Source organism: Hydra vulgaris, chromosome 06 (genome assembly GCF_038396675.1).
Source record: "Hydra vulgaris chromosome 06, alternate assembly HydraT2T_AEP".
NCBI lineage: Eukaryota > Metazoa > Cnidaria > Hydrozoa > Anthoathecata > Hydridae > Hydra > Hydra vulgaris.
The window spans coordinates 60,282,433-60,300,005 of record NC_088925.1 but is presented as its reverse complement, the minus strand read 5'-3'; the positions used below and the strand labels follow the sequence as shown (position 1 = coordinate 60,300,005).

At 27.4% G+C, this 17,573-nt stretch overlaps 1 protein-coding gene across 1 annotated transcript in view; it reads left to right on the top strand.

Annotated features, from left to right (window-relative positions):
* Positions 1-15,980, top strand: part of LOC100209360 (45 kDa calcium-binding protein) — a 35,077-nt gene extending 19,097 nt beyond the window's left edge. The window contains exons 4-6 of the mRNA XM_065800625.1: positions 6,238-6,416; positions 12,815-12,900; positions 15,448-15,980. Coding sequence (XP_065656697.1) covers positions 6,238-6,416; positions 12,815-12,900; positions 15,448-15,694 — 512 coding nt within the window. The 3' untranslated portion in view covers positions 15,695-15,980. The remainder of the gene's footprint in view (positions 1-6,237; positions 6,417-12,814; positions 12,901-15,447) is intronic.
* Positions 15,981-17,573: the final 1,593 nt, after the last annotated feature.

Genomic DNA, 17,573 nt, shown 5'->3' with positions numbered 1-17,573 from the left:
AGTATTATCAGAAGTAGTTTCTTCATGTAATTTATTTCCTATAATATGTTGCAGTCATTTTTTCCAGTATTTAGTTTCTGTTACTACATTACAGTCACATCTACCAGTAATTTGTTTCAAATAAAATGTTGCAGTCATATCTTCCAGTAATTTAAGTTTGTTGTTTTTAATTTTTATTTAATTTAAGTTTGTTGTTTTCTCAAATAATCTCAGTCTCCCAGAAAACAACAAACATAAATTAATCAGTGAGATTAATTCAAGTTTGTCGTTTTCTCAATAAATCTCAGATTCCTAAGGAATTGCAATTAACACTTGCAAAAAATTGATCAAAAAAGTTATTGTCTAAAAAAGCTCTTTCTTAGAATACTAAATCTCTTGTTTGTTTTTTTAAATTTTGCACTACACTGACATCTCATGTGTACTGCTAATCTACACAAGGGGTGTTCAAAAAAATAAAGTTTTTAAACAGGAATACGCAAGAAGCCAAATTTGGGGCAATTATAAAAAAATACAATTACAAACAAAAAATTCCAAAAATATTGACATTTACCTTGTGCTCAAGCGGCAAAATACGCCAAATTGTTCCTAAATTATTTGGCTTTGAGCACAAGGTAAATGTCAATATTTCGCAAATGTCAATATTTCACATAATTTATGTATAAAAAAATAAAGAATAAAATTTTTTTTGCGTATTTGCGCAAAATTCTTTTTTTGCGTGTTTACGCAAAACTATTTTTTTCCAAAATGTTCTTTTTAATTTAAAACAGCAATTATGAAAAAACTAGGATACACAACAATCTCAAAAAATAATTTGGACCATTATGATCTTATTAGAAAAAAAAAATTATAAAATATTGACATTTACCTTGTGCTCAAAGCCAAATAAATTAGGATAAATTTGGAGCATTTTGCTGCTTGAGCACAAGGTAAATATCAATATTTTTGGTATTTTTTTTTTTTGTAATTGATTTTTTTTTATATTTACCTCAAATTTGGCTTCTTGTGTATTCGGATTTAAAATATTTTTTTTTCTTAAACACCTCTAGTCTACACACTACACTGACATCTCATGTGTACTGCTAATCTACGCACTACACTGACATCTCATGTGTACTGTTAATTGTAAATCCAAGTTTTAAAATTAATTGTTTCTTTGCACTATTATAGAAAACAAAAAAGTTTAAAACAGAATGTACAACTTAAATTTATTGGTTATTTTTATACATTAAATAAATATTAAAAATTTGTATTAAAAAAATTAAAAACATAAATTAAAAACTTATGGTTAGAGTTAGAGTTAGGGTTTATTTGAGCATGTTTTTAATTTTAAAGTTATTTTTTTAGTATAATTCCCTATTATATAATCCATCAGGCTTGGACAGGAATGGCATGTGCTTGAGTGCTATTGCTAACTACATATATGATTTTATTTTTTTGTCAACTTGACCACGACTGTTTAGATGATTTTTAAACATTTTAGAAACGCGCTAAAAAATGAAACGCAAGCTAAACTAAAACTAGGAAGAAAATTAAAATAATATAATAATGAAAATAGAAAACAATTTTTTACAAAAAAGAAAATATATAAGCACTAAAATAAAACTCAAAAAACTCAAACTCGAAGCGAAAGTTACCTTTTGTTACGTTTTTAGATGCGTTTAAAATAGATTGCTTAAAAATTTATCTTTTGAAACATTTTATTATAGATATTTTACAAATTACTTCTAATCATTGTTTAATGAATAAACAAATTTTATTTAAATCATTAAAAAGTCTTATATTTATTATTTTTAAATTGAATAAACATTTATTTTTTTCCAAAATGTTGCAAAAAAAAGTTAGGTTTTTTTAAAAATACCGTAATCTATTTAAAATAGTAATTTTTAATCATTCATGCTCCGATTAGTTAGTCAAATTTAAAAAAATAAGTTTCAAACAATCCTTTGTAAAAATAGAAACAAAAAAAAGCAATTATATCATTCCGTTGCAAGGGAAGATTTAATTGAAGTTATTCATAATTTAAAGTAACTTAAAAAATTATTTTTCAAAAGATTTTCAGAGAGACATGAAAAAATAGTTTCAAATAAATTATTATATTTAATTTAATCATAAAAAATACATGCCTATTCAAGTTGTTAAAACATGAATACCCCCGTAGTCAAATTGTTAGGAATATTATAAGTGTGGTCAGTTACAGTGTGTGATCACACGTCATTCCTGTCCGAGCCTGATCCAATAATAATTGTATCCATTATTCCTTACTTACATGTAAAAGTTTATAAAATATTATATAAATGTTCAGTTTGTCTTTAGAGTAATTAAATTTAACAAAAGCACATTTAAGCTCAATTAAACAAAAGCACATTTAAACTATTAATATTTATTATTAGTTATACATTCTGTTTCATTTTACATTAAATGGTGTCACTGTAGTGATTCTTGGTTGATCTTTACAATAAACTTTCTAGAAAGTTACTAATGACCAGTGTTTTATATATATACTTTACCAAAAATTTGGTAACAAGACTCAAACATAGAGAATGGATACTCTGATTTCTCAAACATAGAGAATGGATACTCTGATTTCTCAAAAAAGATATAGTAAAAAAAGAATAAATAATTAAAAAAAGATTAAATAAGTAAAGTTATAAAGTTTAATGTATCATATATGCATCATTGACAAACTATTTGAATTGGTGGATTGTTATTGTATGATATTTCTTTGCCCCGGTTCACATACATAAAGTATCGTGTAATAGTGTTCAGCCAGGAAGTTTATACCTCCTTCCTTACCAATGATGCATATATGACCAGAGCCAGCTTCGAACCATAGACCAGTTTTGAAGCCAGAACTCTAACCACTACACCACAGCTGCATTCTAAGGAGAAAAATGATGAATTGGTTTATGCAAAAGGTATGATTGGATATCCTAAAGAGTTTATCCACTCAGAGGTAGAAAGGTGAAAACAAAGAAGAGTAGAAGAAAATAAAATCACGAGAAGAGCCACATGACTTAAGAAAATGCTTATGCTCAAGATAAACAAAATAAGGAACATGAAAATTGCGAAGAGTTTAACTCTGAAGAAAATGAGATTAATAAAAATGAAAACAAGATATTCAAAATTCTGGTACAAAATATTTAAAAAAATATAGATATTATGAAGATATTTCTAATATTTCATTAGCCAGAATTAAAAAGAATGTTGGTTTAAAAGAATTAAAAAGAATGTTGGAGCAACTGAAACCATAGCTACCGCATCACGGATAGATAGAGGACTTGTATTCTACAATGAGGAATATAAGCGCATTCTTAACACCAATCAGAAGAGACTCTACTAATGTAATCATTGGTCTGGTGGGAGCAGTAATATACTTAATGGAGGTGAATTGGATTGTCTAAATATTCTTAAAATAAAAAAAGATGATGAAAATGTATTTAAATAGAAGATGTATTCAGATAAAAGATCTATCAGCTAGACTAAAAAGTTAGACCAAGGGACACCAGATATCAACACTAAGAAGGACACCAGATATCAACCCTAAGAAGAACACTAGATATCAACACTAAGAAGAACACTAGATATCAACACTAAAAAGGACACCAAATGATATTAAAAAAAAAGTTATACATCATTCTATATTCATTGATCTTTCAGAAAACATAAGGGTTTTGATCCACAATATGGATTTGCATTTATTGATAACTGGGCACGATTCCCACTTTTTATAGTAGAATATTGCAATTGATTTTTCACTGCCTTCGAGACTAGTCGGAGCTCTGAATCTTTTGGGATTTCTGTACTGCTGATGAATATGCATGCTAAAGTTGTTTCCAGGGTGCAAGACACCAGGGAGGGTTGGGTCATATGCCCCACTTTTTAGTAGTGTAATCTTTCAATAGATTTCTCACTAGTTTTCAGACAAACTGGAGCTTTTAAAATTTTGCCATTTGTGTAGTCCTGATAGACATGTGTTAAAATTGCCCCATGCCCCACTTTTCTCAAAAAAAAAAATTTTTTTTGACTTTGAATAAGTAACAATTTTAACAAACTTTAACAAACTTTGAAAATATTGTCTTCAAAATTTTTTTGGTTTATACTTGTTCCATTTGGATTTTGATCATTCTATATGATATTTTTAATGTTAAAATGTTAACAGCAACTTGTTTAATTAGCTAAAATCCAAAAGTAAAAAAAAAACATCCTGTTGTAACATTACATCAATAAAAAAGAAAAATATCACATTTTAAAATCATTATTTTAATTGATATTTGTTAATTCTAAAATTTTAACATCGAGTTGTTTTATTTAATAAGAACTATTAACAGTAAAAAAATATCCTGCTATGGCACAGTATAGAAGAAATTTATTACCTATTTCTAACTCTTCATTGACATTTTTAACATTAACAACTTAGTTACAATTAAACAACCTTGTTAAAGAGGCAAAAAACTATATTTTGCATTCGAAAAAGATAAAAGATTTCTATCACTGCTTAGTTTTGTATTGCCTTGGTATTCTTTTATTGTTACACTATATTCTTGTTTCATTGTACTCTTTTTTATTGGTTTTATGATATTCTTATATTGCTATAATATATTCTTGTTTTATTATATTCTTATAATATATTCTTGTTTCATTATATTCTTTTTAATTTTTTTTTTATTCTGAATTCATTTAGTTTTAATATTTAAATAAGAAATGCTTATAGTGGTTATTTAAATTTTGGAAATCCAGAAAAACTAAAAGTGAAAAGAAATATCCGGAATTCCAGATATATCTGGGAAAAGATAATTCCTGAATAATAAAATAGAAAATCAGAGTATAAAAAATTAGAAAATCAATAAATTTTTTTGAAACTTTACAATAATTCAAGATAAGATTTATTAATTTAGAAAAATCAAATTTAGCAGTTAGTTTTATAGTAAGAATGTGATTTTAGAAATGCCCAAATAAAACTCATAAACAATAATTTAATGTAAAAAGATGTGACAAAGTTTTAACAATCTGCCATCATCATGAAGAGATTTAAAAAGTAGAGCAGTTCCTGAAACTAGGAGCTATTATCAATTTAACCCAGAATTTATAGATACTATTAGTTTTAAACAATATAACAATATAAAAATTTTTTTTAATGGTATTTAAAGTTCCTAAACAAATTAGTAAACTAACATTAATACATTTAAATTTGGTAGCTTTATTCTGTGTAAATATGATACGTTTTATTGGAATGGTAAGATAAATAAAATTTATCATATTGAAATTTTTTCATGATAATGGCAGATTGTTAAAATTTGCTGTTTTTATGAAAGTGAAATTATTGTTTTTAGAAAGTGAAGTTATTGTTTTTGGAAAGTCATGATATTTTTTTACATTTTTTTAAGTTTTTTAAAAAAAGTTAAAAGTTTATCCTTCTTTCCCACTGTTTTTTGGTAAAATAGTGTCTGAGATTTTCTGGTAGTTAAAACTTTTTTATGTTTTTGTCTCTTGTTTATTACTATCAATATTAATATTACTATCAGTAGTTTTAAACTTGTTATGTTTAAAGTTATGCAATACAAAATTCAATTTTCAAAAAATTTGGCATACCCTAATAAGCATATCACCATTTTTACTATTATTTAGGTTAGGGGGAAATCTCTTTATATTGGCAGATTATATTTCATACATTCACTATAGAAAATTTGAACATATTTTTATATTACTTTGCAATAAATTGCTTTGAAAGGATTTTATAAATGAAATAATACCAAAAAAAAAATAGACCAATTAAAAACCAAATGAATACCAATCATTATTTTTATTAAGTTGTTAATTTAAAAACCATAATTTGAAAAATGTCATCAGATATTTGTGGTTTGCAATTACTTAATTAGCTTTTTAAAAATGTTTAATTAATGAGCTTTTTGAAAATTACATGTTTCTATGTTTTATTGATGATCTTGTTTCCTTGGTAAGATGTCAAATTAGAAACATTGAACATTCTTTTAATGTTTTTATTTTTTTTATAAAAAAATGAAAAGTATGACAAATACCATAAATGATTAACTAATGATTAACCGTTTTTAAGGGGGTTACTTAACCTGACCAGGGGTTACTTAACTTTACCAGGGGGTTACAATTAAAAAATCACAGTACTGTTCATTAAAATTTTCAAAGAGTTTGTTTTAATGAATTTAGTTATAAACTTTAATTTCAAATTTTTTTGTATATCATTCAAATTTTTGTTTTTTTCAGTTGATGAAAAAAATGAGTTTTTGCGAGAAGCAAAAAATTGGAAAAATGCTGATTATGATGGAAACAACATTCTCAATATGAGTGAGTTTGTTGTATTTCTCCACCCTGAACATAATAAAAGAGTTATAGAAATAATGGCTGATGAACTCATAACACCTATGGATGTTAATAAAGATGGCGTAAGAAAATTACTATCCTACTAAAGTTTATATGTTATGTTATCTTGTTTTAAAAAAAATTAAATTTAAAAAAATTCAAAAGCAAAGTAAAGGTTTTTGAAAATCATATTTGCTTTATAAAAAACATATTAGGGAAAAAAATTTCTTTTTGAGACATAACTCTATGTAAGTCAAACAATTCAACAATTACAACAGTTTTTCATAAAAAAACCTTTACTGGATTATACACCAACTTTTACAGCTTTACTTCAATTTCATATAAAAGTCTTATGTTTAATTGATATGTTTAATTGATAGAACTTTAATTTAATTAATGTTTAATTGATAGAACTTTCAAATTAAATTAATGTTTAATTAAATTAATTAATTAAATTAAATTTATTAAATTAATTAAATAAATGTAAATAAATTAAACTAATGTTTAATTGATAGAACTTTCAAAATTAACAACACTATACTTGGTCTCGGTTATCTTATTAGCAATCTTTTCAAAATTCTCAAATGTAATATGTACCCTTATTATGTATATCTTGGATAATAGAAAATATCCACAACTCTTACTTAAATAAAGATAATTATGTTGTTCCATTACCACCTGAAGACCTAACAAACTCTCACTATTTCAAATTCCCTTATATTAGTGAAATATCTTACGAAAAAAAATGAAGCGAAGACTACAGACAATTATAAAGAGACATAGTAAGTCGGCTAAAATTAGTTTTCGCTTCGTTAAAAGTTTTCATCTAAAGATCACTTTCCTGGAGATTTTAAATCATTTGATGTTTGCAAATTTTTGTAATCAACAAATGATTTAAAATCTTTAGGAAAGTCATTCGTGTCTTTAAGTGGCGAAACTTCTCGCATCTAAAAGGCACAAATGATTGAACACTACATAAGAGATAAATACTTTCTTATAAGCATCTTCACTCAAAAGAAAAATGTTTTGCAAATTATAATGATGAATTCTTTTCGATTTTGGGTTGTGCCAATAACAAAATTGAATTAAAAATTAAAGAAAGTATTCATATAGGGTGGGAAAAACCTGGTATGAATTACCAAATAAATCATGTTAAAATGATTCTTACCATTTAATATAATTTACCGGTTCTTTTTGTTATATTTGACATTTGTTAAAATAATTTTTAGTAATTCTTTTGTGTATATTGGAAGTTTTTTATCAATATTATGACTTGTATTGTGTTTATTTTTACAATAATATACTTTATTTTAAACCGTTTTAAACAAATAAATATACCCGTCTTGAATAATAATATGTTTTTAAATAAAATTAAAAAAGTTGTCTTACTTTTAAAAGTATTTTGACATTTTTATGCTGAGAAGATTTGGAAATATGATTAATAAATGAAATATGAAAATAAATTAATTAGCTTTTTGGAAATGTTATTAAAAATGTAATTTTATTACATATATGTTTTTGCTAATACTTTCACAAATGTTTTTTTTTTACACCATTTGATTGTCCAAGTCCAACCTTGCTTATGTTATATCAAGTCCAATCCTGCTTATGTTAAATTAAGTTTTTTTTTCAGCATTCAAAAGTTTTGTACTTGTTGAATTTTTTTATAAGCATTAACAACCTAATTAACAATGTTAAGTAGGTAAAATATGTAGATTGCAATATAATTATAGCTACAATATATACCAACAACTGCAAGTTTCTATGCCTTGTTCATGATCTTGTTTCTTTGGTAAGTTATTAAATCAGAAACATTAAACATTCTTTTAATGTTTTTATTTTTTTTATAAAAAATTGAAAAATATGACAAATACCATAAATGATTAACTAATGATTAACCCTTTTCAAGGGTGTTACTTAACCTGTCCATTTTTAATGAAAAATATTTTTGAAGACAAGTAAAAATTAGATAAGTGTTTTTACTAATTTATATATATATACATATATATATATATATATATATATATATATATATATATATATATATATATATATATATATATATATATATATATATATATATATATATATATATATATATATATATATAAATTAGTAGAAGCACTTATCTAATATTTACTTTTCTCCAACAATATGTTCGCCATCAGTAGGCTCATCAGGCTTTATGATGAGCCTACAGGTGGCAAAACATATTTTTGAAGATAAGTAAAAAGTGGATAAATTTTTTTACTAATTTATTATTGCTCTGTTTTTTAAGAACATTGAGTACTCTATTTGTAGCATACACTAACATAATTTATATATATATATATATATATATATATACATGTATATGTATATATATATATATATATATATATATATATATATATATATATATATATATATATATATATACACACACAAATAATTTTAAATATATTTTACAAAATAGCTCCTAAAAAAACAGAGCAATAATAATTTTTTTTAACTCCTTCGCTTCCAACAAGGCTGCTAGCAACCACTAATTAAAGTTAGAAGTTACTGGAAGAGAAAAGATGACGATTGTAGAGCAAGATAACGATTGACGAACGACTTAAAGGATTTCCAATTATATGAATCAGGAAAGCAAGATGATGGAAGCAAATTCCAAAGAACTGATGTTCGGGGAAAAAAACTAGACAAATATAAGTTTTTGGAGCACTTAGGAACAGTCACAGAAAAAGGATGAGACTTAATTGAATGACGAGTAACAGGAGAATGAATTTTAGTAGATGGCACAAGAGGTGCTAGCTCTTTAGAGCTATTATAGTATTTGTATTATAGTATTTGTAGAAAAGAGAAGAAGAGAAGCAACATTAAGACGATGTGATAATGGTTGGAGGTTGGCTGCAAGAGCAGGTCCAACAATGTTGACAATGCGCTTTTGCACCTTGTCTAAAAGAGAAAGGGTATTAATAGAAGATCCGCCCCAGATATGGCAACAGTATTCTATACAAGGCGGGATTTGAGAATTATAGTGATAAAGAATAGAATCCAAAGTAAGAACGTGTTGAGCTCGATAAAGAGATGCAACCTTAGCAGATGCTAATTTTGCAACAGATTTGATATATGGTTTCCAAGAAAGATCGGAAATAAGATTTTATCCTAAAAGATGAAGAGTAGATGACTCATCGAATACATCACCGTTCATAAATATAGGAAGATCTAAATTATTGTGATGATTGACTGAAAAAAATTGAGTTTTATCTGTATTGAAGTTCAACAGCCACTATAAGCCCCATGCTGTAGTAGAAGTGAGATCCTTTTCAAGCTCAGATGCCCTCTCCAAGCAATCAGAGAGTGTTAGTTTCTTATCACGACAAGAATAAATGGTAGTATCATCAGCGAACAATGCCACCTTAGATGTGAGAATATCTGGAAGATCGTTAATGTAAATTAAAAAGAGTATAGGGCCAAGGATAAAACCTTGAGGAACCCCTGTAGTTACAGAATTAGAAAAAGAGTGCTGTCCATTGAGGACACCTTTTATACTATGATTGGAAAGGAAGGATTCAATAATCTTAAAGATGTTACCAGATACACCGTAATAAAAAAGCTTATGGAGAAGACCAGCATGCCAAACTATATCAAAAGCTTTTGAAATGTCAAGAGCAATGGCCTTAACCTCTCCAACTTTATCTAATGCACAACAAAATCTCTTATTACTGTTAGTAAGTCAGCTGTAGAATGAGAAGATCGAAATCTATATAAGAAATTAAGTGTTTGTTAATTAAAGATTCAAAAACCTTGCTTATGATAGGAAGAAGACTAATGAGACGGTAGTTAAATGAATCAGATCGCTCTCCAAAATTTTTGAAGATAGGGATAACAGATGCCGCTTTCCAGCAGGCTGGAAAACAAGACTCTGATAAGCACTTGTTGAATAGTAATGAGAGTATAGATGACAGCTCCGGAGAATACTTCTGCAAGACAATAACAGGTATGTTGTCTGGGCCAAGCTGTAGAAGAGTCTAAGCAGGAAATCACCTTAGTTACAGAAGCTTGAGTGATACGAATGTCAAGCAATGGATCAACCTGTTCGTTGGCAATATTAGGTAGAACGCAAATAGTGGAATCAAGAGGTGACATTGATGAAAAGTTTTTAGCAAACAATTCAGCTTTGTCTTTAGGTGAAGTGACAAAGTCTGAACCATACAAGAGAGGTGGAATTGAAGATTTTCCCTTATTGTTAATACTTTTAAAGGTTCTCCAGAAGTCACGAGAGCCTAATTTTTGAGATGAGATACAAGATTTCATGACCTGAGAATAGCGGGCTTTGGCGTTAAACAAAACCTTTTTACAATGGTTTTTAGCAGTAATAAACAGATGTCTGTTTTCTGGAGAATTGTTTTGCTGATAAATATGGAAGTAATGGTTTCGATTGGCAATCGCAGCAGCACAGTGTGAGGAAAACCATGGAGGATAGTAAAGCGTGACCAAGAATCGTCAAAAGGGAACAAAAGATTCCATGCCAGCCTGAATCCACGAAATGTAACAAAATCTTAGATACCTGAATTATGTAAGAAGCACATTTGTCAACAGGAAGACGAAAGATTTATACCCAAGGGCCATCTCGAAGAAAATCACCGAAAGAATCTCAGTCAGTTTTAAGGTAGTTGTAAGAGGTACGATAATAGGGGGATTCAGGTGATGAAGAAGAATGAGATATTAGTTTTAGAGAGATCAAACTGTGATCAGCAGCACCTAAGAGTGAATGTGGTGAAACTGAGCACTGACTAGGATCAGAAATAAGAGATAAGTCGAGTAGAAAAGGTAAATGATTTGGAAAAGCAAATTGGAAAGTCTGGAAAGCAAGTTGGAAAGTCGACTATTTGAGTTAGAGATTGAGAAAGACAAAAGTTGTAGGCTTTAATGCCTGCGGAATCACTTTTTTAACATAAAATTATTAATTTTTCAAAGCTTTTTGAAAAATTAATAATTTTATGTTGAAAAATTGTTGTTTTTATGCAAAAAAATTTAATTAAAAAATTTTTTTATTTGATTTTGCTTCTTTTGAGATGAAAATTGATGAAAAAAAATTAGATAAAAATTTCAAAAAATGACAAAGAGAGAAAAAAATATAATATTATATGGCGTTAACGAATCTAAAAAAACAGATGTACAAAATAAATAACAATAAAAATACTCTAAACAAAATATTTTGCTGCACTAAAACTTGATACTGAGAAAATTATGCCTCATCAATGTTTTAATTTTAAAAGTTCAAAACCAGGAATAATTATGGTTGAAATGATCAACAAGCATACTGCTCAGGAAGTAAATAAGAAACCCAGCAAATCAAGTAAAGTCTACAAATATAAAAACAAAGTTTATATTAACCTTGACCTTACTTTAATGCAACGGAAAAGCAGAAAATTGTCAATCGCAGATAGAAATTAAACAATCAATCTGAAAATCAGCCTTTTAAGTTCATCATCAAAAAATCATTAAAATTAGAATTAGTAAAAATGACTAGCTCAATTTTTTTAAAAAAAATTGCAAAATGATCAATAATATCAACAATCACAACACATGTCACACTAATCAACACATCTGTAAGCCTACCTTAAAGATGGTTGATAATAACAAGCAAAGTCATAAACCATGTCATTTAAAATGTCATTGTATAAATATAGGCAGTCTTAGTTGTAATTTTGAATTATTTAAAGAAATTGTCTATGAAAATAATGATATTGATGTAATTATTTGCAAGAAGTATAGGATCGTCCATAAAGTATGTACGAGGGGAAGAGGGGGTCTGCAAATAGTGTATATGAGGTGGAAGGGCAGTGGGTCAATTATAAAAGAAAGGAGACACTAAACTAAAAAAAATATCATAACATGTTAGATAAATAGGTTAAAAGCGTAGGTACTTTTATAAAGGTGGAAGGTAATCAAAAAAGTGTATTACAAAATGTGGGGGAGGGGGGGTAGATAAAAAAAAGCATACATACTTTATGGACGACCCCTATATATATTATCTGGATATCTGAAATGTGATTTGGACCATTGGGTGCATTATTTGGGTTATAATTATTAATTCGTTTGTGTTTCAAGTAAAACTCTTTTCTCTAAGTTTTTTACTTTTTATTTACTTTTTTAATGATGCTCATAATTTGTATCAAGGTACACCATGGGTCGGGTACCTTGATACAAACTTTTATTTTATTAAATAGTCTCACAAGTTTAACCTGTTATATTTTGATAGTAAATAAATTTAATTTTGTTGGTATGAATTTATTCTACAAGTTAAACCAATCCCCTAATAAAAAAGTGTATCAAAAATATTATTACAATGAAAAAACCAAAGGTGTATCATGATGTCTCGCTCTCCTCTATTAAATTTACTAATATAATTTTTCTCCGACAATCTTTATAAGTTGATGACTAAAATAATTTTTTTATAACGATCTTTATAATTTTTTTATTTTTACACCAGAAAATTTCTGTAGAAGAATTTACACGTTTACCAGGTGGCATTGTTGATCCTGAAGAAGCAGAGTTAGATAAACAGTACCAAAAGGAGTGAGTTTTTAATATTTTTTCTTATTTCGTTTAGATAAGTATTACTTACTTTTAAATCTCAACTTCGCAGTTTTTAAAAACATATATATATTTTGTTTATTTACTTTTCTAAGCTTTTTTGTGAATTAATTGTTTTTCAGTGAATTGTTTTATCAAATATCTCTTACTTTTTAATTAAGTTTTTAATTTAAGTTAAGTAAAGTTTTTCAACTTTAGTTTATTTTTGTGAGGCAATTATTGCATAAAAGAGTTTAGTATCTGAATGAGTTCTGTAAATATTTTTTTATATATCTTATCCTTATTTTTTTTCTTTTCAATTCCCGCTACATCTTTTAAAGTACTATGTTAATCTTATCCCCTGCTTTTAAAACTTTGGTGCTAAGTAAACACAAGTAGTAATTGTACAAAGAAAAGTTAAATAAACAAAAATTTAGTACAGAACAGTAAGCAATATTTTTATTTTTTACTTTTAGAGCTAAATTAATGTCTTCTCTCCATTCTTTCCAGATGCGCTAACTTAACTGTATACATGTTTGCACATACCTAGCTCATAATTTTTGTTAACTTTTCTAAAACAAGATAAAATATTTTTGGAGATTTTTATTTTCATCAATCAACTTTTTTTCATACATGTAGCCTTTAAAAATTGAGTATATGTTTACAAAGCTCAAAATCCTAAGTTCATGTTTTAGAGTTTAGAACTGCATAGCAAATATAATTTTTTAAATTTATTTTGTATATTATATTTTATATATTTGTAGTGAGTTTTTAGTTTCATTTAAAAAAAATCAGTTTTAAAATTTTTTTTTCGTTTATATGTAAAATTCAACTCATCATTAATGATAAATTCATGGTTTCTGAATTTGTGACAAATGATTCTACCCATCACTTTTAACTTCTCTTATCAGCATGATCAGAAATTTTTTATTTATATAAAGAATTTTTGTTTAGTTTTTAAAATTTTGTTTTTACTATGTAGGAATTAAAACCCTATTTCCTTCGCAATATTTCTTGTTTAAGACTGGTTGGTCTAGAGGCTTTTCAGACTTTGGTGTTTCTAGTGGTTATAATTTTTGGATTTCTTCCTAATCCTCACGAGATGTTGGCTTATTGTTCTTCTATTTTATTGCAAAATATTGTTCTTTGGGGGTTAAGATACATATTACAATAGTTGTACACTTTTGTTAAAGTTGTCAGTTTCATTTTTCAAAAAAATTTTTGTAACCAGAACTAAACAAAACCTTTAGAGAAAGACATCTAACATTTTATAAACAAATCAACTAAAGTGAGGCTGGATAATTAAAAATTAAAAAAGATTGCACCAAGTTTTTGTGACCAAAGGTTATTTCTTCATCAAGTGAGTGGCCTCTTTTGAACTTCCTGACATCAGTTTTTTTACTTGACGATTTATGGTATTGCTTAGAAACAGAAAACTGTATAAAATTAATATATTTATTCTTTCTTTTAACCACTTGCAACGCTATTTCATTCTTGTATTCACTGTATACATAGAATAAAGAAAAAAATTAACATTATTGTTTTAAAAAGTTGTGTAACATTAATAATATCTCATATAAATCTCAATCGAAGACATGCTATTCATGCTTGGACCCACCTTTGATACACCTTCTCAATCGAAGACATGCTATTAAAAACCACTAAGCAACTTGTCTTACTAAATTATCCACTTCTAATCGAATTAGCATACAATAGGCTAGACATATTACCGTTCTAACCCACTTATCAGAAAAGCAAAAAATTCTTAAATCAACTGATTCAGGTTCATGGCACTCAGGGAAAACCTGGAAAACCAGGGCAAAGTTTTTAAATTCTAAAAAATTAGGGAATACCTGGAAAATTCAGGGAACTTTTTTTGAAAATCTTTAAAATCAGGGAAAACTCAGGGAATGTTTTTTAGTTTTATATAAGATTATATGATAAATAGAAATTGTTATTTTTAAAAATATATTTTTGATACTTATTGGACTTTTGTGATTTTGTTTCCTTATTAACTACTTTTTATTACTTAAAAACCTTCCTTTAACAGATTGCTATCAATTAATTAAGAAGTATTTAGTTCCTTAAAAAATTCTAGTAAAAATATTAGGGTAACATGGATTCAGTTGCAAAAAGTATTACATCCTTCAACATTAACAAAGAAAATTATATACTTTTCACCACCCGAACTCAGGGAAAAAGTATTTGAAATCGGTTGAAAATCAGGGAAAATGGATTTCTAAAACAGCCATGAACCCTGTCATTATTGTTATTAGAAAGTAAAACAAACTATAAAACAAAACAAAAGTGTAACAAGTTTATAAATTAAATATTTAAATAAAAATCATCGCATAGTACACTTAAAGATATTGAATGTAGCTCGTACCTTAATGATGGCGAAATCCATTGTTTTTAGTAGCAAAGACCTCATGTTACTGCACGTACTAAAATTCATATATTGCTAATATTAAATTCAGTTCTCAAAATCAGCTATTTAGACCCAGTGTGCACTCGTCTTCTAATGAATGATTTTTAAATTTCTATTTTTAGAAGAAAGGAAGAATTTGAGAGAGACATGGATGCAGATGGCGATGGTTTTGTGACGAAGGAAGAATTTTGTGTTTACTTAGATCCTCGTCATTTTCAACACGCTTTCAAGGAAGCAAAGTATTTAATAAATATTGCGGATCAAGATAAAGACGGAAAACTTTCAGAAGACGAAATGTTACTTAAGTACCAACTTTTTACTGGTAGCAGCTTTAATGATTACGTCAAAATTTTGCATGATGAGTTTTGATTTAATAAAAATAGTTTTTTAGTTTTAACTGTTTGAAAGAAGTATTAATTTTCTAGCACTTTTGAATAAAAAATACATACAGGCTCGCGTTAATTTCGAATGATATAAAAGTAATATCGTGATTAACGTAATTAAGATGTAATCTTTAAAATTACGCTTATATTCGGTGTAAGCTTAAAACTTGATAATTCATTATTTATGTTTTTATCATTTATTTTTGGAAATGTAAATGAGGTTTTTAATTGTTCTTGTAAAAATTTTTACATCAAAATTTTTATTACACAAATATTTCACTTTTTTTTTTTGTTTTGTTTTGTTTTGTTTTTTTCTTATTCCAGTTGTCTATAACAAATACAGTTGACTCTCGATATCGAGAGTTCGAGATATTGAGAGGATTTCGGCTCAAAAGAGTGCGCAAAGTACCGGAAATAAAGTTCGAGATATCGAGTAGTCGAGACATTAAGAGTCAACTGTATGCGCAAAAGTAATTCTCGCGATTTCTATCCGTCCGCTTTGACGATTTCTACGATCCACCCTTGATTGTTTTATCGTTTTTTGTTCAGAAAGTTTTATTAGTAGCGTATATCTGATTTTTATTAGTGGTCGAAATAAATGGTAAGTTTTAGGCTTTTAGGAAAGAAAAATTTTAAATTTCAAAATACTCGAAAATTTAAGTAGTCTCGAACTATTTACATTTCAAAACCTGGTTCATAAATTATTTTTAAGTAAACGATTGTTCCTTTTATTGGAATGGTGGCAGTCTAATTTTTTTTTTTTTTTAAATAAAATCTCAAAAAAAAAAATCCAATTTTTTCTTTTTTAACTTACTAAAGAACAGAGCAATAATAATCAAGTCAAAAAATACGTATTTAACTTATTCTGCAAGTTGGAGAAAAAGATTTTGTTTTACTAATTCATATACTACGTGCGTGCATGCCGACATCATGGGTTCCTAAGTGGAGGGGCACAATTGTCAAATCTAAAAAAAAGTCTTTTTTATCTGGAATTTTCTATGTAAAAGAAAAATAGGTCCTTTAGAAAAAAAGCCCCATCTTGGTACTTTGTAGGTAATTCGAATTACTGGAAGTTCGAGTTAACTTCCGATAACTCGAACTTCCAGTAATTCGAAGTACTTTATAGTTTCCCTTGAACCCTCACAAATACTTTCTTTCGTTAGCTTGAATCTTCGCCGAACCATTATATCTGTTCCCGCGGTTAATATTCTTCCAATAACTCGAACTTAAGAAGACAATTAAAACAAAATCTCAGCAAAAATTATTATTTTTCTTTAATTAAGTTATACTTTTTGTCCATAAGCGCAGCTGAGTTTCCCAATTTGAAGTTTGAAGATATTTATGAAAACCACGATGACAAAATTAACAGTTTTAAGATTGGAATAGTTTTTAGTATAAGTTATGCTAACGTGCGTTGGAAAATTATAATAAAAGTGGTGTATTGTGTTTATATTTTACAACGGCTACTGTCGCTGGAAAGAGAAATCTTAACACAGAACCAATCAAAGAAAAGAACGCCGATTTAAGGGAAATTGGAGAAGGATCGACAAAGTCTCAGATGGCTATGAAATATGGCGTTTAAAAAAATACTCCCTCAAATAAAGAAAAAATTTCCGAATCTATGAAGACGCAAAAGAACGAGTCAAAACGTATGAAAATCAAAGAAGGAACATTTTCAAGTTTAGATAATATCGTTTTTAAATGGCTTTTAAATGTAAGGAGTCGGAACGTAGCAGTACCAGCATCAATTCTAAAACCAAAAGCTAGAGAACTTGCTGAAAAGATAAATATCAAAAGATTTCTGATGCGTCTGATGGTTTGATCGTTGAAAAAACAGATATAATATTTCTCTCAAGACGACATGT